Raw genomic sequence first — 24,296 nt, 5'->3', positions numbered from 1 at the left:
GATCTGTGACCATTCTGCATGTGCATTTCTGTGCAACACGGCACTTGCGGTGCTGACTGCCAAGGCAGAGCTTTGAATTACAAACACCTTTCTCTTTATGAATTAATTTCCTTAACAGGCATTTAAGCCATAAATAATGCACTCAAATATGACAGTGTTTCTTTTATTGATCAGGCCTCAGAAGGTTTGATTGTCCCTGGCCCACGCCCGCTGCTGCCTGGGGCAGGGACGTGTCTCTGTCTGTGTCCCAGCCCGTGGCCCGAGCAGCTGGGCTGACCCTGCCGGCGCTGCTGCAGTCCTGGCAGTGGCACTGGCCGTGTGTGCCACCACTCAGGTCACACCTGCTCACAGCACTTTCCTCACTGCCCAGTTAGTGCATTATCAGTGTCTCGGCGGCAGCACGAGCAAGTGTTGAACACAGAAATACCTGAGGGTGTTGCTCAGGTGAGAACATGTGATGTGAGCTCTGACTGTTGAATGAAGAGCAGCAGGAACCAGGGGCTGTGCTCTAGAGCACCTGGGTGACATACCTTGTATCCCGACGCCACATCATGCCTCAGCCAAAATTACTGACTTCTTCAGTAAGTGAAGGGAAAGACATCAAATTACAGATGATACAGTTTTAATTTGTAGGCATCCACCTTCTAATGGAAATGAATAGTATAATCAGAATTGGAGACATTTTTGCCGTCTGTAAATTGTGATGATGTTGTGATTTTTGTTGGTAACATGGGTGCCTCAGATTGAGATGCAGGATCAGGATGGGACAGTTTGCATTTCAAAGTGTGCAAACATGCAGGATTAATGTGCACACAGGTTGTAGAGCTTGCTGTAAAGTCAGAGAGGTGAGCCCTGTGCTGGGGTGGATCCTCCTGCAGCGGTGAGGAGCTGCAGTGGGAGCACAGCTGTGTGTGCAGCCCGAGTGCTGAGCCGTGTGCACATGCAGGATTTCGACAGCTCTGGCTGCATCCCTGCTCCTTTAGTTTACTGCCCTTCCGCTTCTTTGCTGGTTTGTTTCTTTTCCCTCCTGCCAGCCCAAAGGCTGCATGTGAGAAGGTGATGGCGTGACAGTCGATAATTCAGTGTGTCCTCCTGATTTAGTGCACATTGCCAAACGCTGTTTGGAAATAGATTTGCTCAGCTTACAGTCTGGGTGTCTGAGGTTGTGCTCAGCCGTGTTGGCATGCAGCAGTCAGGATGCAGGGCTGGTGAATTGGCACGGAGGAAAGGTGTATGCTCTGCAGAAACTTCTTGTTCTGTGTGCTCCCACGCTTGCAGCCTCGGGGAGCTGGGCATCCCCAGGAACGCAGGCAGGCACAGCTCCAAGGGCTGCAGTCAGGATCTTGGGAGCCCGTGCCTCTGGAAGAATTAAATCCCCACCTGAATTTAAGCCCCAGGGGTCAGGACAAGAGGGTGGTGTCAGAAAAACTTCTCCCAACAGCTGCACCTGTGCTGATGCTCAAGTGAGGCAGATTTGGTGCCCAGTGGGTCAGTAGCTTTCCTTTACCAAAGATGGAAATAATTTGGAAATAATTTCTCTGCTTTAGTACATCAAAACCTGTTAACAAGTTCAATAACTCCAGTAATCATCATGTTGAATATATAATCGAAAAATAATCATATAAAATAAATATAATTAATTTTATTTTGTTTTTCAGAAAAAATTGATGTGAACTGGTCCATCTCTCATAAAGACATAGAGGTAAATACAACCAGGTTTTTCTATAATTCTTTATTTTGTTGTTTATTAACAAGCATAATAAAGTAAATGGGATTGGAAAACCCCTCTGTGGTGTTTTTGTGGGACAATTAGCAGTGTCCTCTCACAGGAGAAAGGAGTTCCTGAGGCACAGAGGCAGGAAGGGTCAGGGGTGTCAGGAGCTGGAGTGCTCCCACAGGCTGTGCAAGGTGCCATCAGCTCTTCCTTGCCGGTGTCTCTGGAGCCCCAGCGCTGTTTGAGGGCAGCCTGGTCCCCTTCCCGGCGGCAGTGGAGCCAGCAGAGTGTGGAGCCTGCCTGGGCTCGGCAGGGCAGCGTGGGGACCCTGCAGCCCAGAGCTCCCAGCCGAGCTGCTGCAGCGTCCAGCAGGAGTGAGCTTCAGCTGCTCTGTCCAGCTCCTTCCCTTCTTCCTCCCAGTGTCCAGTACAGCTGATACAATCCAGTGACATTCACAAATTCTCTCCCTGAGGAGAAATGGTATTTTTATACCTCTCCTGTTCACTCATCCAAAATTTCATGTATTTTTTTAAAACTCGTGATGTTTACTAGGCAATGACAGTTGTAGATAGGATTTTCATTTCTGCCTGCCTACACAGAAAGTATGTGTGAGGTCACTGGGAGAGAGACAGTTGTTTCCAGCTTCTCTTTTTCTTTTTTTTTTTCCTTTTTAAAGTCTTTCTTTACAATTGCAAATTGCAGATTTCATCCAGACTTGTATAGCATTATACTTCGTCCAAGCAGTTTGCCTTAATGTGTGCAAGGGAATATGTAACTTGCATTTGCAATTGATGTTCATTTTATTTGTGTTCTGGAGAAAATTCCAGCTTGTTGTGACATAGCACAGTGAGTAAATCTTGGCTAATTGAGGGAAAGCTTCACAACTGCAGTTTTAAATAGCAAAAAAGAATGTCCTGAAGCAGAAGTTCGAATGAGAACTTTCTTTCCGGACAATGCAGGTTTCTCTGTAGCAGAATTACCCATTCCAAACCTGGATGTGTAAATTGTGCATGGGAAACATTAGATTTCTGCTGGATCACTGCCAGCAGTGACCTTTATAATTCCCAGTTCCCAAAGCCCAGAATCTCAAGAGGTAAATGCATTTCTCTCTGTGTTTCACCAGGCACAGATCTCCAACTACACGGGCGTGAGGCACAGCAGCATGCGGTACTACAGAGCTGACAAAAATGTTACTTGTAGGAACTGCAACAGACCAGGACATTTGTCCAAGAACTGTCCCACTCCAAAGGTAAATGCAATGCTTAAATCACTTGAACATTCATCTGTTTTCCTAATATACCTTTGTGCTTGCTGTTAGAAGCGTTGTTTAAGTGGTTTATCCTTTCTTTGAAGCAGTGCTCTGAGTTGCAGGATAGCTTGCACAAAGTCAGTTTACTGTGAGAAAGTATCCCTCTGTTTAGCAATGTCATTGCTTTGATTGTTTTTATAAAACAAAAATGTGCAGAATTATATTATATAGAATCATATTGAATGGTTTGTGTAGGAAGGGATCTTAAAGATTACCTTGTTTCACCCCCTGCCATGGGCAGGAGCAACTTCCACTAAAGCATGTGGCTGTAAACTGGGGAAAAAAAAATCAAATGCCATACAGAAACACCCTCTTTTTTTCATATGGTAAAGTCTGCAAGTGTAAAATATTTCTTAATTGTACTTTCAAAAAGGAGAATCTATTGAATCAGAATTACAGCCTTACTAAATTAGTGAAAGCAGAAAGTATAATGAGTCATGATATGAACAGCGCTAAAAACCATGGACAAGACAAAACTGGAGTTAACTTTAGGAAGCTCAGATAGATGCCACGTATTCCAAAAGTCTGTCCTGTGGTTGGGGGTTTGAAAGTCAGTCAGTACACTGTCAAGAAGTGGAAGCCATTGCATGACAGCCTGGATGTAGCAACCCCTACAAGAGAATCTGTGACACCCTCAGTCCTTGGGGCTGTTACCCACGAGGACACTCAGAATGAGCACATCCCACAGGACCCTCAAGGGGAAACACACTCACTCACTGGGAAAACTGGCTTCACAGAGGTCCAGGTGTGGCCTCAGAATAGCTGGCTGTGTGTTACATTTGTCACTCCACATGCTGAATTGTGTGAGGCGGTGCTGCTGCGTCCGGCTGGCAGCGAGTGCCCCCAGCTCCCCCTGCACAGCCCCTGTGGGGCTGGAACCAGCTACGGGAACACTGTCACTGTACGTGATTCTACTTTTGTGTCTCCACAGAAAGTTCCCCCGTGCTGTCTGTGTGCAGGAAGAGACCATCTGCAGCACAGCTGCCCAGCACGTTTCTGCCTGAACTGCTGCTTGCCCGGGCACTATTTCAGGGAGTGCCTGGAGAGAGCCTACTGGAACAAACACTGCAACCGCTGCGACATGAAGGGCCACTATGCTGATGTGAGTATGGCCCTTGGCACAGAGACCAGGCCTGGTTTGGTGTGTGTCTGTCAAAAACTGAATTTACAATGGCTGCAGTCGCTGCATGGTACCTGGATTTTACATAGTGCCTATTTGTAGAGGCGTATGAAAGTGTTATGTTTAGTCATTGCTTTATACTGTCAGAGTTTTCATGGAGAGCGGTTCAAAGAAAACAAACCAAAGCATTGTCAACACCTGGTCTTTAATTTGGTTCAGTTCAGCAGTGGTGGACACAAAGGTCCTTTTTCCTGGAAAAGGAAAGGGGTAGGGAGGTTGAAATCAGGAGACGCAGTGCTGCGAGCATACCCGGAAGGAGTAAAGACTAACTCTGATGCATCAGGAGTTCCAGATCTGTGGTTCTTTCACTATGATCAGATATTAATCAGTGAAAATATTCTTAGAGAAGTAGTTTGAAGGCTTTGGGTTTGACAAGATCTACTAAAGTAAAGCATAGAAAAAAATAAAAGGGAGAACAAACATCTCTTTCTTTCACCTTGTATTATGTTATTATGGTCTTATATGTCCCCAACATTCAGTCCTATATGTAGCAGTCAAGCTTTCATGATATTTTTTTCTCTTGAATTAAACATAATCAAGGATAAAAGGCAGATATTGATAATTTTGGCATACATTCACACTTCAGTTTCTAACTAGAGATATGGCCTATATGTTTGGTTTTCAAATACACCTGTGGGATTCTGTAAACGCTGGATTATTTTGAAATTCAGAAATATTTGAATCTCTTTCTAAATGTCTCCTTCCTGCCTTTAGTTTTTCTGTTTGGTCAAAGAGCATGTCACAGTAGTACATGAGATGTGCAAAGGTCAGCTGGCATATTTGGGAGTTGCTATTTCTTACGCTATTTGAATGTGTGCCAGATGTACTTTTGCTTATAGCTAACGTGCCCACAATACCTTTAAAGAATGTGAATTGTACATTTCTGCACCCTCTTTCGGATAGGCAGTGAGACAAAACTGCGAACTGTAAGGAAGCATCTTTTCTTTGCCATCTTTTCTCTTTTCCACATTTTATGACACCAGTTTCATAAACTGATGTTCTTTTCTTTAAAGAACCATAAGGGCTCTATCATACAAGCATTGAAATTCTATCTTAGCTGTGCAAGTTATCAGGAACATCACAGCATGTATTTTTTCTGCTCATTTGCGTCCACCTTTAATCAGAAAGATTTTTCTTGGAAACTTTGGGCAGTTCTTGTGCACTCCTGCATGGGAGGTGTGAAGCTGCCTGTGTCATTCACCTGGGTGAATCCTGGGGCATCAGAGCAGGAGCTCACCTGCCCAGTCCTCAGAGAGAGAGAGAGCATGGCAGAGCAGAGGCAGAGGAATCAAAACCAGCAGTAAATCTTTCCTGAGATCAGAGCAGTAAGCCTGTGAAGCCAACAGGTGGTCAAGACACGAAAGGAACACTTGGACAGGACAAGGTTGCTGCTCATGGCCTTGAGGTGTTTTTTGCATCTGGGATATTCATAGTGTAAGAAATCAGGGATGTTCCCGTAGTGAAACCTTACTTTGTGGATGGGAATAGCAGAGAAGCTGTCAAATGGAAGAGAATGTGAGTGTTCCTACGAATCTGTGAGCGCTAGCCCGTTACCAAAGCTGGGTAGCAGCCAGTATCTGGGTATCTGCCCAAAAGCTGCAGAGGAGCATGAGGGTGGAACGGCCCAGCCAGCGACGGCAGCAGGCACCTCCTGCTTGGTGCATGAGTGTAACTGAGTTTTTAAAGCAAGGACAGCATGTAGGGGATGTCCCAGGGAGAGCTGGGGGTTCCAGACTGCCAGCTGCACATGTGCATCGAACCAGGGAGCAGGAGCCGTGGTGGTGGCATGTTGGGATGGGTGTACATAATGGACGTGGGATGACTCAAGGCTGCTTCTGTAAAGGAAATCCCACTTCTCAGGGATCTCTGGATTTCTTCAAAGGAGCAGGTTGACAAGCATGTGCGTAAACATGATCCAGTTTGCATAGTCTACAAATTCCAAAAGGCCTGACTAAAATTCCTGACCAAAAGCTTTCAAGCAAACTAAACAGACATGGAGTAAAAGGATAAAGGTGGGATATGCTAGTGTGACATGGAAAATGGGCCAACAGGAGTGGCTGAGAAGACTGAATTACTTACAGAGTCAGCGCTGTGAGCCAGCTGTGTAGAGCTGCACAAGAACTGTAAGAAGTCAGAGGGAGAGCACAATAAGATGGCAATTGACATTGAGTGGCAATAAATGTAAAGTAAAACAATCCCATCTTGGCATATGGAATAACAGGTTCTGCGTATTACTGTTCAGCACTCCAATCCTAATTATGAGATATGATTCCACAAAAAGTCAGTTTAGTCTTCACAAGCTGTAAAAAAGAAAACCAAACCGGTGAACTGTTAGGAATCATCAGGAAAGCAGGAGCACCTGGGCAAAGCTTTGGTCCCTGTCTTCTGTATCCCTCAGCATGGCCACAGCTCCTCAGCCTGCAAGGGAGGTGACAGAGGGAAGGATCTGTGAAGAGCTTCAGAATCATCTGTCATGGGAGACAGTGGTCAGGGGTCATGATTTCTTCCAGTACACCTGACGAAGGCAACAGAAGCCAGGCTGAGAACAGACAGTCCAAGGTGACTCTATGCAGGCAGCAGCAGACCTGGAGCCTCCTTTCTGAGGGATGCAGATCTGTCCTGCCTCCACAGGAAATAGGAGCAGTTCATGGGAGAGAAATCACAGAATCCTACCACACCAGGTTGGAAGGGACTTCATGGATCATCTGATCATCATTGCCAACATTTCTTGGCAAAAGCATGGTCTACACAAAACAGCCCAGCCAAGTCCTAAGAGTGTCCACTTCTGGGGAATCCACCACTTCCCTCAACAGATGAGTGTTCTCGTTGTGAAAAGTTTTCTGCTGTGTCCACCTGAGATCTCCCCAGGAGTAACTTGGAGCTATCACCCCTTGTCTTTCCCATGTGACTCCTTTTAAAAAAGGGAAATCTCCATCTTCTTGTTATCAAATGTACGCTATGAAATGTTTTGGATGCTCAAAGGAAGTTGTCATTTGTCCTTCTCAGCAAGTTTACTCCCCTTTACTGTAACACAAAGGGTGCAGAACAGGCTCTTGTGCACAGTCCATCAGACTGACTTTCCACTTTGCTTCAGAAGTGAATGTGAGGCAGTTCAAGGTACTTCACCTAGTTTGCCTAGGAAATATTCACAGTTACTTATACCATTTTAAGGTCATACATTTATGATCTGCTGCATCAGTCTCTTCTCCTGAGACAGCGCTGAGAACATACAGAGTCGTCTTAGTTGGAGGTGTTCTGGAAGCAGCCTGGCCTGGTATGGTTTCCTTGGGAGGGTCATAGAGGAGCTGCTTTTGGCTGATTCAGTGGCAGTTTAGTGGATGTCATGAGCCTTGTGGTTGGTGTGCAGCCTCACCTGCCAGCAGCTGGGGTGAGAGAAGGGCTCCATGAATCTGCAGGAAGCAGGCAGAGGGGCAATGTCTTCATGTATACCTGGGGAAACCAGTATGCAGGTGCTTGGTGAGCTGGATGGGCTCTCCAGGAGCTGGCAGACAGCAGTGCCCAGGTGCTTGGTGCCTTACAGCCACACTGTGTGTGACAGCCCCATTAGAATGCCCAGGTACTGTATTGTCAGCACCCCTTTGCATGAACCAGCTGGGTGCTTCAGCTGGCATCTTCTCTGCATATTCTTAGAACATTCTGGGTGTGCAAACTGCCACTGGCCTCTTCTCTCCAGGCAGGTTCCTTCAGCCTTTGTTGTTTCTGGCACACTGTGCTGGGCTGGGGTGGAGCTGGTGCTGGGATCATTCCGCGGGGGCAGCTGGCATCCATGTGGCCCATTCTCCCTGGGCAGAGAGAGAGCACGATGTTTGCCGTGTCTCCTGAGTTCCCCAGTGTCCTTGCCCACCCTTCACGCCTCCGGCTGTCCGCATGCCCCCGAGGGTGAGCACGCAGCCGTGCCACCAAGGCCAGGGTGACACCAGCAGTCACCCAGCCCTGCCCGCCCGGCACCGGCAGCTGTCTGCACTGCCAGCGTGGGGAGAGGTCTCGACATCTGCTTGTGCAGGAGTGCCTTTGAAGGGAAGCATTGTGTGTTTTCCGCGGCAGTTCCCATGCGGAGGTGATGAAAAGTGTGTGTTTTGGCAAATCTTTTGTTTTATTGTGGTGGCTTGCAGCGGGGCAGCTCCAAGCAGCCGCTGCCTCTTTGACAAAGCACCAGAGGATTCTGTTAAAAAGTTGTGTTTAGTAATTGTAGTCGTCGTGTCAGACCATAACTGACTCGGAGCTGAAGGATTTTTGCGAGATGAGTAGCTATGCCAGCAGGGACCCAAGTCTCCTGGGCCAGCCGCGCTCTCATTAAGATTTGCCGCTAGCCGTGGCGGTGTTCGGCAAGTATGTGACGTGCATGCTGTTATTGTATGCTTGGCTTGTCAGCCTGCAGCTTTCTGACACTCACTTATGTCACTCTTTATTCAGAGACGAAGAAGCTTTTGATAATTTGACAAGACAAGCTCTTAAACGATCTAGGTCATGGCCTTCACTGTCTGTGATTGTGAACATATTTCCTGAAAGCCCTGTCACTCATCACAGCTACATTTTCTCCCGGGGAGCCGCGGGCCCGTCCCGGTCTCCTGTCAGCGCGTGCATTTTGGTTATTCATACGCCAAATACAGTAGTGGGTTTTTGCTCGCCTTTGGCCGGCGCTCGCATGTTAGCGGGGCTAATCCGCCGCCCGCGCCCGCGCCCCGCCGCGCCGCCGTCGAGGGCCCTCGGCGCGAGGCAGACGCCCGGCCGAGGGGAGCGGAAAGCAGGAAAGGCCGCTTAGTGCCGGTTTTGTGTTTGCTCATTGTTGTGGAAATATGAGAACTGGTGGCAAGGGCCTCGTCTATTGAGCTCTCGAGTCCCGGTCTGCTGTCAGGGGCTGTTTGAGATTGAGTGTTTTATTTTCTTTGATGTTCACATTGGAGAATAGGGAAGTGGGAATTAAACAACAGATGCATTAAGCCGTTGTTCTGGTAAAACAATAATTAGCACCTGATAAAATTCAATATGGGTCAAAACGTGCAGCACCCAGTCTCGCTTCTCCCATTATGGCGCCGTGCAGCGGATCAGCCTCAGGCACGAGTGGCCGCCCTTGCACAGGGCCGTGGCAGCGGTGGCACGGCTCTGGGGACAGCGCTGGCTCTGGGGACAGCAGTGGCTTTGGGGACAGCGGTGGCACGGCTCTGGGGACAGCGCTGACTCTGGGGACAGCGCTGGCTCTGGGGACAGCAGTGCCTCTGAGGACACCAGTGGCTCTGGGGACAGCAGTGCCTTGGAGGACAGCAGTGGCTCTGGGGACAGCAATGGCTTGGGGGACAGCGGTGGCACGGCTCTGGGGACAGCGCTGGCTCTGGGGACAGCAATGGCTTGGGGGACAGCGGTGGCACGGCTCTGGGGACAGCGCTGGCTCTGGGGACAGCAATGGCTTGGGGGACAGCGGTGGCACGGCTCTGGGGACAGCGCTGGCTCTGGGGACAGCGCTGGCTCTGGGGACAGCAGTGGCTCTGGGAACACCAGTGGCTCTGGGGACAGCAGTGCCTCTGGGAACACCAGTGGCTCTGGGAACACCAGTGGCTCTGGGGACAGCGCTGGCTCTGGAGACAGCAGTGGCTTTGGGGACAGCGGTGGCTCTGCGGACAGATGTGGCACAGCTCTGGGGACAGCAGTGGTTCTGGGGACAGCGGTGGTGCTAGGGACAGCAGTGGCCCGAGGTGTCGGCAGGTGCGGGCCCACTGCCCTCGCCGCACGCCATGGCAGGGGCTCTGCCCTCTGCAGCGGGCACCTTTTGTGCTGGTACATCTAAATGCGAGTAAGGTCAGACCACTGGGGCAGGAAATAAATGCAATTTTATTTTAAGGTCGTTCATCACGCTGCCATAGTACTACGGGGGCTTTTCTCTAAAGGAGGGCCATTCATGGGTAAGTTCTTTTAAATAAATAAGGAAAATGGTGGGTTTGGCAGCGGTTCTGTCTGGTATGCTGTCTTCCATAGCAAACCTCTCTGCCTCATTTGAGGAGCCAGTATTTGGTAGTAATTATTAATCATACTATTTGTCATTCCACAATATAAGATGCAGACAACAGCCCTGACCTGATGCAAAGCAATGAGGTTCCTGGTTAAAAGCATCATCTCTAAAGAGCTGTTGTTTAACAGTGACCGCTCCTCAGCTGATGTACCCCACTTGAGCAGTATTTCCCCAACACAGCTCCTGAATGAAGGAATACGCGTAGCCTTCCCTCACCACATTCATCTTTTCCTTCTTCTGATCTTCCCTCAGCTTCACAATGTCCCTGAGGATAAAACCCACCTCTGGACAGTACCACGAAGGGGCTGGGGCTGTGCCTCTCCCAGGGTTTTGACAGGAGCTCTGCCAGCTGTGGTTCTCAGAGCTACAGATTTTTGCTCAAAGTGATGTCTTTGTGTCCAGAGCAGAAAAAATACCCAACCAAACAATTATTCAAAAATGAAGTAATTTTGATGATGACGGTGATTATTAAATAGCAGTCGTGTGAGTAAAGGTCATAGCACAGAGTGGCATTTTGCCAGGATAGGACAACTCACTGATTGCAATTGTTCAACCATATTAGCCCGGGCACACTGTGGTAATCAAAAAGTATCCAGAACTAATGTATAAATAACTGCCTGCTACCCCCGAGCTGGACCAGCACAGCTGTCCTGCACAGCTGAAACCTCCTCAGCTCCGAGGGAGATGCTAAGAGCTCTGGTACAATATTTTTACAGGCTACAGAGTGTTTATATGTTGCTCTCTGAACACTGGCTAAGTTAGGGAAGGAGGAAAATCCTTTTGTTTGTGCTCAAAGACAGCTTCAGTGTGTTCAAACTGTCAGATCCTCGGTGAGGAATGTGATGTCCTTCACACATTTCTTTATAGAAATATTAATATAAAACTCAAATATTTACACACAGCATTTGAGTAAGAGGAGAAATGCTGAACCATTACACAGAACAGATTGTAGATTTTTCTGCAGACAATTATGTTACTGGTGGAATGAATAATAAATAATATCATTTCCATCACATCTGGGGAAAAAACACTGTGTTTGCCACAGGGTGACTGGCAAAAACTTGGATTTTATTTTGAGAGATACTGGTTGTGGTGTTTTTTTAATTAACATGCTCCATTTAAATAAAAGAAGGCAAGAATTTGGGCACGAGTGAAAAATTTATTCAAAATTTAAAGAAGTGTTAATAGTACTCATTTGCAAGAAATCATGAGGCTTCAATGTTCAAAATTGCAGCTGCAGCGTATTATGGAGAAGCCGTGGAATAGTACATTTCTTTTTCTTTACTTAAAATGAAGGTTGGCAAACCAAGTTGCTAATTGTTCAAACGAGTACTGTGCTGTTCTTACAAGAAGGTAAATTTCTAAAGAGAAGTGAAAGCCCTCCGTTGCAGTAGCTGTGTACCAAAATGACAAAAAGTGCCACAATTTCCGTATCTGTCTGTGGCTCAGGGGTCGTCAGAAATATTGTACATTTTGTAAAAGCATTAAGAACCTCCGAGAGAGTGATCTGAGCTTTAGTGAGCACCATCATGTTCTGATTTTCTTTTAAAGATCCACGTTTTCCTCTTAACCATCTCTTGTGTGTCCCTCAGGTCAATTGTGTCACTTTTGTGACTCAAAAACCTGCTCGGAAATTTTTTTTTTTTTTTCCAAGGGCTGCACTTAGGACTTGGTATAAAAGTCTGGCAATTTAAAGAAATTAAAAGTAAAAAAAAAAGAAAAAGCAAGCAAGTCATTGTAAAAATAGCAACATTAAAGCAATCTGTTATGGTTCTTGTTTACAACTCATCTGACATGAGGCTGCTGAGGATTATTACATGTAACAATTATATTTTGATTAGGAAAGAGATACGTACAAAAAAGATAAAATATTTCTGTTCGTACATGAAAGGATGGCACCTTGTGATTTAATTTCTAGAGCGTTATGTAAATTTAAAATGTCAGAAAATGTAGAATTTAAATCCACCCCGTTTGTTTTGCAGTAGTAATGCTTCCTACAGTCACAAACACACTGCTCTCCCAAACTTCTGCCCCTCGGAGAAAAAGGGCAGAGAGAAAACTGTTACTGGCTTTCTGACAATGGCAGGGAGTGTGTTAAACCAGTGTAAAATTCAATTAAACTGTCTAGCCGGGTTTTTGAAGCTGAAATGCAGACCCTTTCAGTTAAGCTTCTTATTTTCCTGTGACCGACACCAGTGGATACTGTGTTATGCCAAAACCAACAGGCTGTAAAGCACCTTGTTTCATGCTCCTAGCTGATCAATATTTTTATTTTCCAGGCTTGCCCAGAAATATGGAGGCAGTATCACCTAACAGTAAGTAGAAACACCTTTTTTATTTTCTTCTACACCCAACCTATTTACTCCTCTGTGAACTGCTGACCATAAAATATAGATAAGCATCTTCTCTGAGAAGATAATAAACATCTCAAGAGTTTTTGAACTGAAGAAGGCAATGAAACACTGTCACTATTTTTTAAGCATCTTTAAAACTTCTGTTTTCATTTTAATACTGTAATAATTAAATTAGTGCTTTGCCTCTCTTCTCTCAGTGACCCCATTTACACATGGAAAGAGCGTTAAATTTTAAGTTGGGGTGCACAGCAGAAGCAGTAATCCCATCTCAGATATCCCAGATGCTGGTAATTAGTCACTCTGTGTGACAAAGCTTTCTTATTAGATGACTGAAATAAATCTCAGTTAGAGTGAAGACATGAATTTGAGGAAAAACACCTCTTAAACTTTTGCAGATAATTTAGAATTAGTCAGGATATAGCTGTGACTGCTTATTTGGCCTGCCTTAGCTGATCGTTAATCCCTGAAACAAGAAAATAAAACTTTGTGAAACTGTACCAGTTTATTACTTAGGATTTTTCCTCGGATGTAAAATAGATTTAAAAATACAGCAAAAGGAATACAAATTTGTTTAATATTGAAACCTCGGACAGTATTTAACCAGTAAAAACAAATTCTTGCATTGGTGTCACGGTTCTTAAGTATAATAATTTCTAAAATTGTCAAACATAAAAACACCTTTAAAAATCAGGGGTTTGTTGTTCCTCTGAACTTTTCGTTGCTCCCCAGATCGGCCTCACACGAATTTCGCTGTTACAGATAATTAACCCCTGTTCTCTGCTCTCAACCAAGTAGAAAAGTTTCTCCACTACTTTTCTTTTTGGATCTTTGGGTTTTTTTCTGAAGCAGTAGATGGGATGTGCTTTATAATTTGTGCCTCCACCTCTTCATGGCAGTGGAATGCTCTTTTTTCTGCTTTTTTCTTCAAAATTCAGTGAATAGAAGAAATCTGCACTTTAAACCTCTCATTTGTGTTTTGTGCATAATGATTCTAACACAAAGATCTGCCCTGGAAATCCTCCACCCTTCCTGAGAATTTACTTTTAAACAGATTTGGTAAAGACTTTGTGTTGGTTTGGTTGGTTTTGTGTTGTTTTTATAAAAAACATTATAAGCCAAAAAAAGGTGCATTCGCTGAGTATTTTGGTTTGGTTTTAAAATGGATGAAGGAAAACGGTAAATGCTGTCTTTGATTATAATCCCTAGGGGTACATGTAAAAACAATTTCTGAAATGTTTATAACACTTAGAACTTAATAAGCAGATAGAAATATTTGGTGCAGTAACATCCTGGGTTCTGTTTCTTATTGAGATAAAAGATGTAATTTAATTTTAGTCCTACCTGCCTGAATTGAAAATTCCTCTAAAAGTCCGTTGCCATCAACACTTATAAAATATTTATGTCCATAAAAAAAAAAAGCAGGGGGTAGCTTAAACTTGACCAAGTGCCGCAGCAGGACAAAATTTGAGGTTTGTTGAGGTAGGAAATTATTTCTGTGGATTTTGTAGAAAGCATTCAGGGTTTACACTTAATGTAAAGTAAAGCTAAGAAAAGGTGTCAAAACAAGTTCTTGTCAGCAAATGTAGTGGTTACAAATATGGGCATATTACTAAAACTACCTCTTTGGAAATTTATGGTGCATTTTAGGGACATTTTGAAATGTGGTCAAATAGGCACACTCACAGATTAATTGGTATTGCATCAGGCCCTACCTTCCAATAGATTTTTACTTCCAATAAGATTTTTACTTTGCAGTGAATTGCAGTTTATCTGCAAATAATACTCATTTCTGGCATGTGAGAAATGTTTTGCACTCCTTCATTTCTTGCATGGGAAGAGTACCTTTGGCTCAAAGTTACATTAGCAGTTGGATAAGCCTGGAATTTAAAAATTTATATGGTAAGAGACATGGCTGATAGTTGCAATAAGGAAATGAAAGGAAACTGCATTATCTGAATTGTTTACAATTTATGTTTTATTATTCCCTTTAAATATTCTCTTTTGCACCCGAAGCAGAGCAGAAGGAAATAGTGTTCTGGCAAGAAACAAAACTTCTAAATTAGAATTAGAATTACATATCATGTTTAAACATATTTTTATATTTATTTTTTTATTTATTTATTTATTTAGCTGTAGGATTGTAACAAAAAGCCACGTTTTTTTTACTGTCATATCAGCACTGTAGTATTGCGCCGTAGGAATTATCGTACAATTTTCCTGTTGTGGGAAAGTTAAATATTTTGGTACAAAGACGAGAGCAGCACTAAGAAAAGTATGTTTAACAGAAAAGCGGTGTTGTGGCTGTCATGGCCCACAGAGGTTTCCAGCTGCTGGGGGCCACAGAGGAGCTTTTCCTGCCCTTCAGCCCGGGACACAAGCACTGGAGTTTAACTGGTTTGGGTGACTTGATGGCGAGCATCCCGCACGTGCTGGTCCGGAACGTGCAGAGGAACCGAGGCACTCACTTTGGTGATAATACCCCGGATTTTGGCACCGCTCGCAGAGGGCTGTCACAGGGTTTGTCCCAGTGTTTTGCCTTCTGTAAAGTATGCTCGGTGAATTTCTGTGAACGCTGGCAAAACCTGCCCGGCCTTCCGCGTCGGTCCTTGGTGAGGCTGCTGGTTGTTTCACTCATTTTGGGTCACTTTCCTAGGAGATGGACTGCCATCTATTGACTCCTCGGAGCCCCTGCACAGCGTGCGGGGCCGCCGAACAATGACTCAAAAACAAACCCACTCTGCTCCTGGACCTGCGGCTGGGGTTTGTTGACGTTGGCCATGGTGACAAATTTGAGCACATTCATTGCAAATAATTTGTTGTATGGGCAGAAACATCTTATTCCAGACAAAACAGACTGTCAGTGCAAGGAATCTTATGAAGAAATGGCAAAAAGGACTGTAAGTGGAATATTTTAATTTGCCTTTTGATGGAAAGAAAGATTATCATAAGGCATGCAGTGAAGCTGAAATCTAAGGGCTGTGTGATAATCAAAGCTTTATAAGTGGCTGAAAGTACTTTCTTTGAACTTATTCTTTTAACTCTTTTAACTAAAATTATTCTGAAAAAAAAAGCCAATCAAAGTCAGCAGAAAAATCCAACTCCCACTGTGGTTTAAAATACTTTTTAATAACCTCTTTGAGACGGTGATTTAAAACTTCTACAGATCATTTTCATCACAACTACACTCCTTTTTTCTCCTGTATCAGAGCAAGGCAATTATATTTGTCAAAATATATTTCAGGTTTTATTCCTGCATTTTGTGAATTGGTTCATACCCATTAAGGTCTATCAAAGGGGTCATTGCCAATCAAATTACAGGACAAAGACTTCTTTGACAGAGTCAGGATAAACAGTTTTGATCATAGCTTGCTGGAGTCAGTGATGATACGTACATGCGATCTTTTTGGGCACAAGGCATTTGGAGGCCTTATTGAGCTCTTTGTTCTAGGTTCATGAGGAAGCTTTGCTTACAGCTGTGACTTCCTAAATGCCAGGTGCTCTACAAACCCCGAGAAGCACGGCCCATGTTCCACAAGACATGCCGTCACATCATCCCCTGGGCAGTTATTTCACCCTCAGAGCGCTTGGCTCTTTCTCATTCCCTTTCTGCTGGCACTTCAGATTTGAGCTATAAATGTAGTGATATTTATTATGCATTTTAAGTGGAGGCCAGGTTATAGCCCTCTAACAAACAAAAAAGATAAACCCTAAATCACACTAAAATATCAGTGCAAAAACTTGTGAGAAGGCACCCAATGATTGTCCTTTGTTTGTTTCAGTTGTGCAGGTAATTCTTTACAAAATGCAATATTTCCCTTCAGGTTTGTCCTGCTGCCGGTGCACCTCGCTGTGCGGCCTGTGGCGGTTGCCATCCTCAGTGGGCCCAGGCTGCGGAGGGGCAGCGCCGGCGGTCACGCTCGGCATGGACAGCCCTCGTCCCCTCTGCTGCTGCTGTGGGCCGCCTGGGGCTCTGCGCCGGCCATGCGGGGAGCGCCGTGGGCCAGGCTGCCCGTGCTGACCGCCAGCTGCGGCCTGGGCTGACCAGCGGCCTGGGCTGTCCGCGCTGACCAGCAGCTGCGGGCTGGGCTGACCAGCGGCCTGGGCTGTCCGCGCTGACCAGCAGCTGCGGCCTGGGCTGACCAGCGGCCTGGGCTGTCCGCGCTGACCAGCGGCCGCGGCCTCACCCCCGTCCCACAGCCTGCGGGGCCTTTGTGGCCTGAGCGGCCTGCTGAAGCTGCTGCTAGTAGTAGCGTCCACCCAGCAGATGACACCACCGGAGAAAAAGAGGACATTTATTTCTTTTCGGTGCCCAGAGACCATGTTTTGCCCTGGGGGTGAGGTTGCGCTTGTGCCGTGAGGCCCAGGGTGTGTGTGCATGGCGGCGCCGCTGGGCAGCCAGCCGCGGGCACGGTGCTCAGAGTGTTTTGGTGCCAGATGGAAACGGGCCGGCTCCAGATCTCTCCACATCTCATTGTCAGCGTGGTTTGTGCCACGCAGGAAGGGACGTGGCCGGTTCGGCCCGGCACCAGGATGAGGACACCTCAGTCAAACAGGAATGAACTGTGCGAGTGTTAGAATCTTCTTCAGTAAATAACAACCGAGGAAAGAAATTCTGTCCCTAAAATGGGCAGAGCAAGGTTTTTATTTTCCTGAGGTGTTTCTTGCAGTTGATGTGTGTGTTAAAACGTAAATGTCACTGTGACGGAGTGTTTTCTTTCTGCAGGGATGTCTCATTTTTACAAAGCCCGTCCTGCCCTGGTGCCGCTCCAGCCAGCCGCGCTGGCTCCGTCCCCTGTGCCCTGCCTTCGCCAGCCTGGTCTGTGTGAAATCTCACACGGCAAGATGGCCACCAACAGAGCCTTACAACCGTCAGAATTTTTAATTAGCAGAAGCTACCATTTAACACACTTTTTGACAGTTTGTTAATCTTACTTTTAATCCGCTTACATAAAGGAAGGTGAACCAGGAACTGGCTGATTTGGCCCCGTGTGTGAAGGACACGAAGGGACGTGCGTCTTTTGTGTTTAAATGTTGCGCTCAGGTTTCTTTGTGTTCGTGATTAAAATTCCTCCTGGCCTGCTACTTTTTTTCTGAATTGAAAATGTAAGCTATATCCCTGGAAGTCAATTTCTCTCTGTTACACTGTGACTTCCAGAAAGAAAAAATAAAAAATAATATAACCCTGGCAAAAAATATTTAAGCTTGAGAGAGAGAGAGGGGACATTTGGTTTCCAGAGATTTTTTTAGGTGTTGAGCGGTGAGGGAAGGGATGGGTTTAGGAGCATTTTGGGGAGGAGGTTAATCCCTGATTTCCTTGCAGCTGTGGCTGTGACATGGCCGCAGGGCTGGCTCCACTGGCCGTGACACAAAGCCACAGGCCGTGGGGTCAGCGCTCCTCTGGAATGCTTCAGCACCTGACCAGTTTCTCTCCAGGTGTGTCAAGGCTATTTCTAGCAGCTCTGGGGAAAAAAAAATGGTCTCTTTGTGAAATAGGCAATGTTTTTCTCATGTTTTGGAATCTCGGAGTGGGGCCTTGTGCCATTGCTTCAGTATCCATTCAGCAGTATATTTTGAGGCAGCTCAAAATTCCCAGAGTTATGGATTTAGGGTAAAGATGACTCTGGCTCTTGTGGGTTTCGGGGCACATGAACACCTGGAGCATGACGGTGTCCACGTACCTGCTTGGGTTCGTGAAGATTTCCTGCCCTTTGAGAGGTTGCTTGCCCTGATAGCCAGAAGAGGAGCTGGGGCAGAGCTTGGCCAACAACAGGCAGATATTTTGGTTTTAACCTCTCTGCGTTTTAAACTCTCTCCTGTCCAAACCTGACCCGTCTTGCAAGTGGTTTTCAGTGTCAGGGGTGCTGCTGACATGCTGCCAGCCCTGCACAGCTCTCCTGGAGAAAGCCAGCAGGTCAGAGGTGTGCTGGGCAAAGCGATTGTACAGTTTATTTTCCCCTACTAATTGTAATTTGCTGTGTTGCCGCTCTCTTTCAAGTTTCAGAATTTTTTTGAGGCTATCAGAAACCTAAACCCCAAATATTTTTCTATTGCAAAGCAATCATATTTCACAAAAGATATTCTGTCTGATAGTTGTTTTGGGTTTTTTTTTTCAGAAGACAAAAACAGTTTCAGGTCCCGAAATAACTGTTAGGTTATGAATTCAAAGCAGATGCTATAAGTTTTCAGTACAAATGCTAGCTAAAAGTTTTTTACCAATTTTTATTTGAAAGCTGTATTTAGATTATGATGGGGAAAAGAAGTAGTTTTAGTAACCCTGTATAAATTTTCTGCAAGGACATTTTGGGTGAGATGCAGAACCTTCCAGCAGCATGGGTACCTCCTGCCACTCACCTTCATCATGTAGTAACCATGGTAGGAAGTGTCCTGCTTCTCTGATTTTTATCTGTCTCATGCTCTTCTGCACCTGCTCCCCAGAAAACAAAACAGAAGGTGCTTTAAAACTGAGGGCTAAAGAGAGCTTACATCTTGACCAAAAATTGTATTTCTGTATATTTCTGGAAGCAGTTCTGGAAATGGGGAGAGTGGAAGGGAGAGCCGGGCTGACGGAGCATTTCTGTGATTTTGGGGTTCCCGATGACGTTGTTGTGGTGCTTGTCTTGGAGAGCAGCACCGCTCAGAGAGCCCCGGCTCCGGCACGGTGCTGAGCTGGTGTCAAGGGCCCTGCTTGCTGCAAAAGCAGCGTCTTTCACTGTCAAAGGGAAATGGAGAAGAGCAGAGGATGGACATTAATGTGTTTTACTGTTTTAAATTTACTAAATCTCTGGTTAGCTCACGCCTGCATGCCTCGGACGTTCTTTCTGCACGACATTTGGTGGCATATGTCCCTCCAGCCCTGCACACCCAGAACAAGAGAGGTTTGGGTTATTTTTGTGATGCACCAAAGCTGTTGGGTGAGTGGGTAATTAATCAAAGAGACTAATCAGGGAAGGTTTGCTGCTGAAATATTTCCCCTTCATATACTCAACCGCAGTTCTCTTAAGGGAAAGGATTAAGATTATTTTTTTCTTTAATGCTTACAAATTCAGTTTAAAAATTTCCCCTATTTCCTTTCATCTGAAAAGGCAAACTTACAGAAGCATTTACATTATTATCATGATTTCAACTATTAACTGTCTAAATAAGGAAGCTAGAATTTTCAAGCTAAAATGAGGTTTCCAATGCGTTTTAAAAATATTTGAGAAAAAAAAAATTCTGTGCCTTCTTTCTGCTGTCAGTGCTATGCATGAATATTCATATTAAAGTTCCTACATCCTGAGAATTTCTCCAGAATTTCTCCGAACTTGATATGAAAGTGTCTTTTTTAAGTTTTATTAGACCTTTGAAGCAGTCTCAAAATTCTGTAGGAAGCCAAAAATTGTCTGCAAATTTAACAGACATTTTAAAATGTTAAAAAAATCAGTTGCACATAATACGCATGAATGCCATTAAATGGATTTTTGTGCATTTTCGTATTGCAAAGTGGAAAAAGTATAAAAAGTCAGCAAGACTGTTTGCACTGCGTGGTTCATCTTGCTGGTGATTCATGTGTCGCAGCAGCCCAGAGCTCGTGCTGGTGAGACAGTAACTTCCTCAAGTTATGCTCGATCATGTTAATAATCTACGGATTAGGGTTCCCTAAAAATATTCACTGATTTAATTCCAAGAGGGTCTATCATGTCAATGATATTAATACATCTTGTTAGGTCCTGTCATGTGTATAGAAAAGTTTCTATCCCCGTGACAGAATTATCCTGATTTTGATTTCAAGTCTTGAAGAACCAAGTATAAAGGGAATTAAAGGAGCCGAGGGCCCACACAGAGTGGTGAGGAGCACGGAGCCACGAGCAGGTGCTGGCAAAGCAGCCTCAGAAGTGTGTGTGAGGTGCACTGTGCGTGCACACAGGCTGTGCCACCCACCCAGGGCCACGGAAGGAGACATCCCACAGAATTTCTGGGTACAGGGTAGTGAAGCTAGGCCTTCGGTTTTGACTCATTCTTTAATGTTGAATTTGGGTTAAACTACCGTTTGACAAACAGACCCCAAGAGCCGAGAGCAGCGGGCTGCAGGGGCAGCTCCCCGTGGAGGAATGGGCACTGCATTCGGTGTCTGGCCGACAGGGCGCCTTTCCCTGCGCCTGGGCGTCTGCACAGTGCAGTGCTGCCCAGCTGGTCAGGAACAGCCCTTGTTTGTACCCCAGAGGAGGGCAGGAATTCACAAGGGAACGACAGTCACTGCCAGGGACAGTTTTGCTTACACCTGTGTCCAAAAGTGGTTGTCTTCTTTTTTTTCCCTTTTTTTCTTTTTGCTCCCCTCAAACTTGCAGTTTCTTCACCTGTAGTCTCTGCTCACCTTGTAGCCAACAGGAAGTATTTTTGTGTTGTTTCTTGACTATGCAGTTAATTCTGTTTCTAATGATTTTTTATCACTTCTTTTGGCGCTTAAAAAATAGGGTGATGAGGACCTGTGCAGGAGTATAGACACTGGAGGATTTCTGTGGACTGTGCAATAACCCTGAAATATCTCCTCCTTTAACAATAATTGCCCTGGATTTGAATGAGATACCCAGTTACTGTCTGTTTTGATGCTGATTAAATTCATTCTGATTTTCTGATGGTGGCCTCAGGAAGGAAAAGAGAGGAAAAATGATAGCACTGAGATAGTCAAAAGTTGGTCTGGCGGAAACTGTTTTGGTCAGCAGCATATTTACATGGTGTGAGAGTGCAGAAACCTGATATTCTCTGATCCATCTTTAGAAGCTGTATACTATTCAGGAAGTCCCAAGTAACATTAAAGTAAAAACTGCATGGAATTGAAAACAATTTTTAAAAACAGGTGTGCAAAAAGGAGATGGAGAAGCTTTTGTTTGTCAGTGGTAGTATACAAGCTGCCACACATTTCCACAAGGACAAATTTGGGATGAATGTCATTCGTCATGAATCTAGGTGCAAATAACTGCTATTCCTGAATATATATGATGCTCTTTAATGGAGAGCACATGAAAAAATTATGAGAAAATGGATAAACATTAACACATGCAGTTGGCATGTTGGTAATGTAAGGAAAGTGCTTCTGTGAAATTGTCGTTAGTGTAGGATGCAGCATGCTGAAGCCCAGCTGCTGGGGAGTTTAAAGGAAAAAAGTTCGATTATTTTCTATTTCAAATGTATCCCAAACTCACTTCTAGCAAACTGATGACTGCTCACTTGGCATCTCATATTCCTCAGTAGAACTAAAAGTTTTTTCCCATGTTTACTTCCCTTTTAGCTGTGACTAGAAACCACTTCCAAAAAAATATTTATTAAGAGTCTATTTATCAAGAAATTCCTATTAGGAGCGCTTCCTAAGAAACTTAGACATGGTACTTCCTCCTTTTGGGCGCAGTGGCGAGGGACGATCAGTAGATGAAATAAAGATTAAAGTGAGAGAAAGGAAGCTGTAACTCATCCAGAATGACAGTAAAAATTAAAACCTTTGGGTTTGTCAGGCTCCCCCGTGTATTAGCTAATAAATATAACTGCGCTTTAGTTCTGTTCATCTTCTGATTTTATAGGCTTTGCAAATGTTTGTTTTCAGATTAATGTATAAATGTATGTGTAACTATGCATATGCTTAGCGTGGGGGCAGCCGGTGCCGTGCCCTGGCAGATATATAGATATATAGCGATGTATATAAACATTTGGCCAATCCCCTAACAAACACTCAAATAAAATATACACGTCCCAGTGCCTGAGTCTCCTCCTCCTCCTTCTCCTCCTCTTCCTCCTCCACCTCCTTTTCCTTCTTCTCCTCCTCCTCCTTCTCCGCACAGTATCTCCCCACCTCCCCCACCCCACTTCAAAGCTTGTGGTCCTTTCTCCATCCGTGTACTAAAAGGTTTCTTTGTGAGCCAGGCCATTTGTCCGTCATTGTTTGGGGCCCAAACGGTGGTAAAATACCCTGTCACCGATCTGGAGCACGGTGAATGGCAGCTTCTCTCCGGACAATTGGCGGCGGTGCCGAGAAATATTCCTGAGAGGATTATTTAACCTTTCAATTTAGGGGGCACAAAGCCCGGCTGATTAATGAACTTTCTGATGGGCGCCGATAAGCGGATCTATTTCTTTATTTCCTCCAAAAGTGATTCCTTCTCCTGTCCCATATTACTATAATCTTAAACATAAAATGTGGCAAATAGATTAAAAAACAGCACTAAAGAGTTTATCTGGCTAGCAAACTGAAGGAGCTAAATTAAAATTGGTAATGAAAGCAGTGGCTGAGCCCTGTATATGGTTTTTAAATGCGCTGTGTATTTTGAAGAGACTTATTCTCCAGCCTGCCTGGTAATGACTGCTTTGGGTGCACAGTTCGGGTCCAGCTTCTGTTATCCCCCCAAAAAAATGAGTTGTGTTATCTGGATGACTGCAGACACATATGCATCCCCCTTTCTCACTGCATGGGCAGACAAGGTCGATAGCATTACAAGGTATTTGTGGCAGTGCTTGTTTCAGTTTTCAGAGCTGCCAGTTTTCAGCCAGATTTGAATTACAAAAGAAGAAGCTGGCATGAAAATTGAAAGGGTTTATCGGCTAGTCTGAAGCCTCATAGCACATTGCTTATTTATGCAGTCCATTTGCACCAGGAAATGTAAAAAGGAAATACATTTTAAAAATAAGGTCATAAAGACCCAGATATGTTTAAGATGGCAAATAAAATATAGATACCTATAATATCTTTCCAGGAAACGATTTCACTTAATGTTGCACATTACTTCCGAGGAGCATTTATGTTACTGTCGTAAATTTGTGTGTTTGTGTCACCATACAGATAGTCCCCAGGGATTAGGAACGAAGTGTTTGCTAACTTACTTTAAAATTAAAATAGAAGGGGAGATAGGTTTGTAGTTTGAGAGCCACATCAGGAACAGTTAGAGTTTAATGCGCCGTCGTTTTTAAATAACGTTTTGCATTCCCTGTAAAATTAGCCATGGACGGCTAGAGAGATGCCACCACCTTTGGAGAAAATTGGGATGCCTTTTAAACCATGAAGATTTTGAGGCATTCAGGGATTGTATTGTTGTTATCCTCACTATCTTGCATACATTCATTTTCTCTGTGAACTTGAGGGGGTTTTGTCCGTTTCTTAGAGAAGACTTTTTGAATTAATATTTTAGGGTTTTCTCTTCTGCTTGTGAGAGTATTAAAAGATTGCATTCATTTATTTTAAATATATAATACTGTACGTTTTGTCTCTTCCTTTAGCGTTTTCACTCAGTCAATTGTAGGTGCTATTTGCATCTCTTTAAAATGCATTGTAGAAATGTCTTATTTCTGTAGAAAGAGATCACTTCACAGTGCTCGTACTGCGGACCGAGCAAGTTAAATTTCTTCCTCTGAGAAAGGTTTTGGTTTCCCAGACTGTACAATGAAAAATTAAAATTTGATTAATTAACTGGTAATTTAATGTGCATCATGGCTTTAAAAAAGGAAGAAGAAAAAAAAAAAAAGCCCTAAAAGATAAGTGAGATCACTGTTTTCTTGGTTATTTCACTGTGTTTTGGTGATGTCCAAATGCCATGAGCACATTTAGTAAAGTGTAATTTGTGGGAAGATGCTCAGGTTGGACCTCCACAACTCCTGTGGGAAGAGAAAGGTTTTATTAGATAGCTGAAAAAAAGAAATAAAATTCAGTGAAGAAATTATTTCATTTGTAATTGTTTGGAGTTTAGGGGGATTAA

The 24,296-nt window shown here is 44.5% G+C and overlaps 1 protein-coding gene across 2 annotated transcripts in view; it reads left to right on the top strand.

Moving 5' to 3' along the window:
- The window catches only part of ZCCHC7 (zinc finger CCHC-type containing 7), an 89,240-nt gene that overhangs the window by 55,332 nt on the left and 9,612 nt on the right, over nucleotides 1-24,296 (top strand). For both annotated transcript variants that reach the window (XM_084225614.1, XM_084225613.1), the window contains 4 exons: nucleotides 1,659-1,702; nucleotides 2,838-2,963; nucleotides 3,955-4,125; nucleotides 12,508-12,543. In XM_084225614.1, coding sequence (XP_084081740.1) covers nucleotides 1,659-1,702; nucleotides 2,838-2,963; nucleotides 3,955-4,125; nucleotides 12,508-12,543 — 377 coding nt within the window. The remainder of the gene's footprint in view (nucleotides 1-1,658; nucleotides 1,703-2,837; nucleotides 2,964-3,954; nucleotides 4,126-12,507; nucleotides 12,544-24,296) is intronic.

Source organism: Fringilla coelebs (assembly GCF_963513975.1).
Source record: "Fringilla coelebs genome assembly, chromosome: Z".
NCBI lineage: Eukaryota > Metazoa > Chordata > Aves > Passeriformes > Fringillidae > Fringilla > Fringilla coelebs.
The sequence above is the reverse complement of the archived record's forward strand: the minus strand, read 5'-3'. Positions and strand labels throughout refer to the sequence as shown.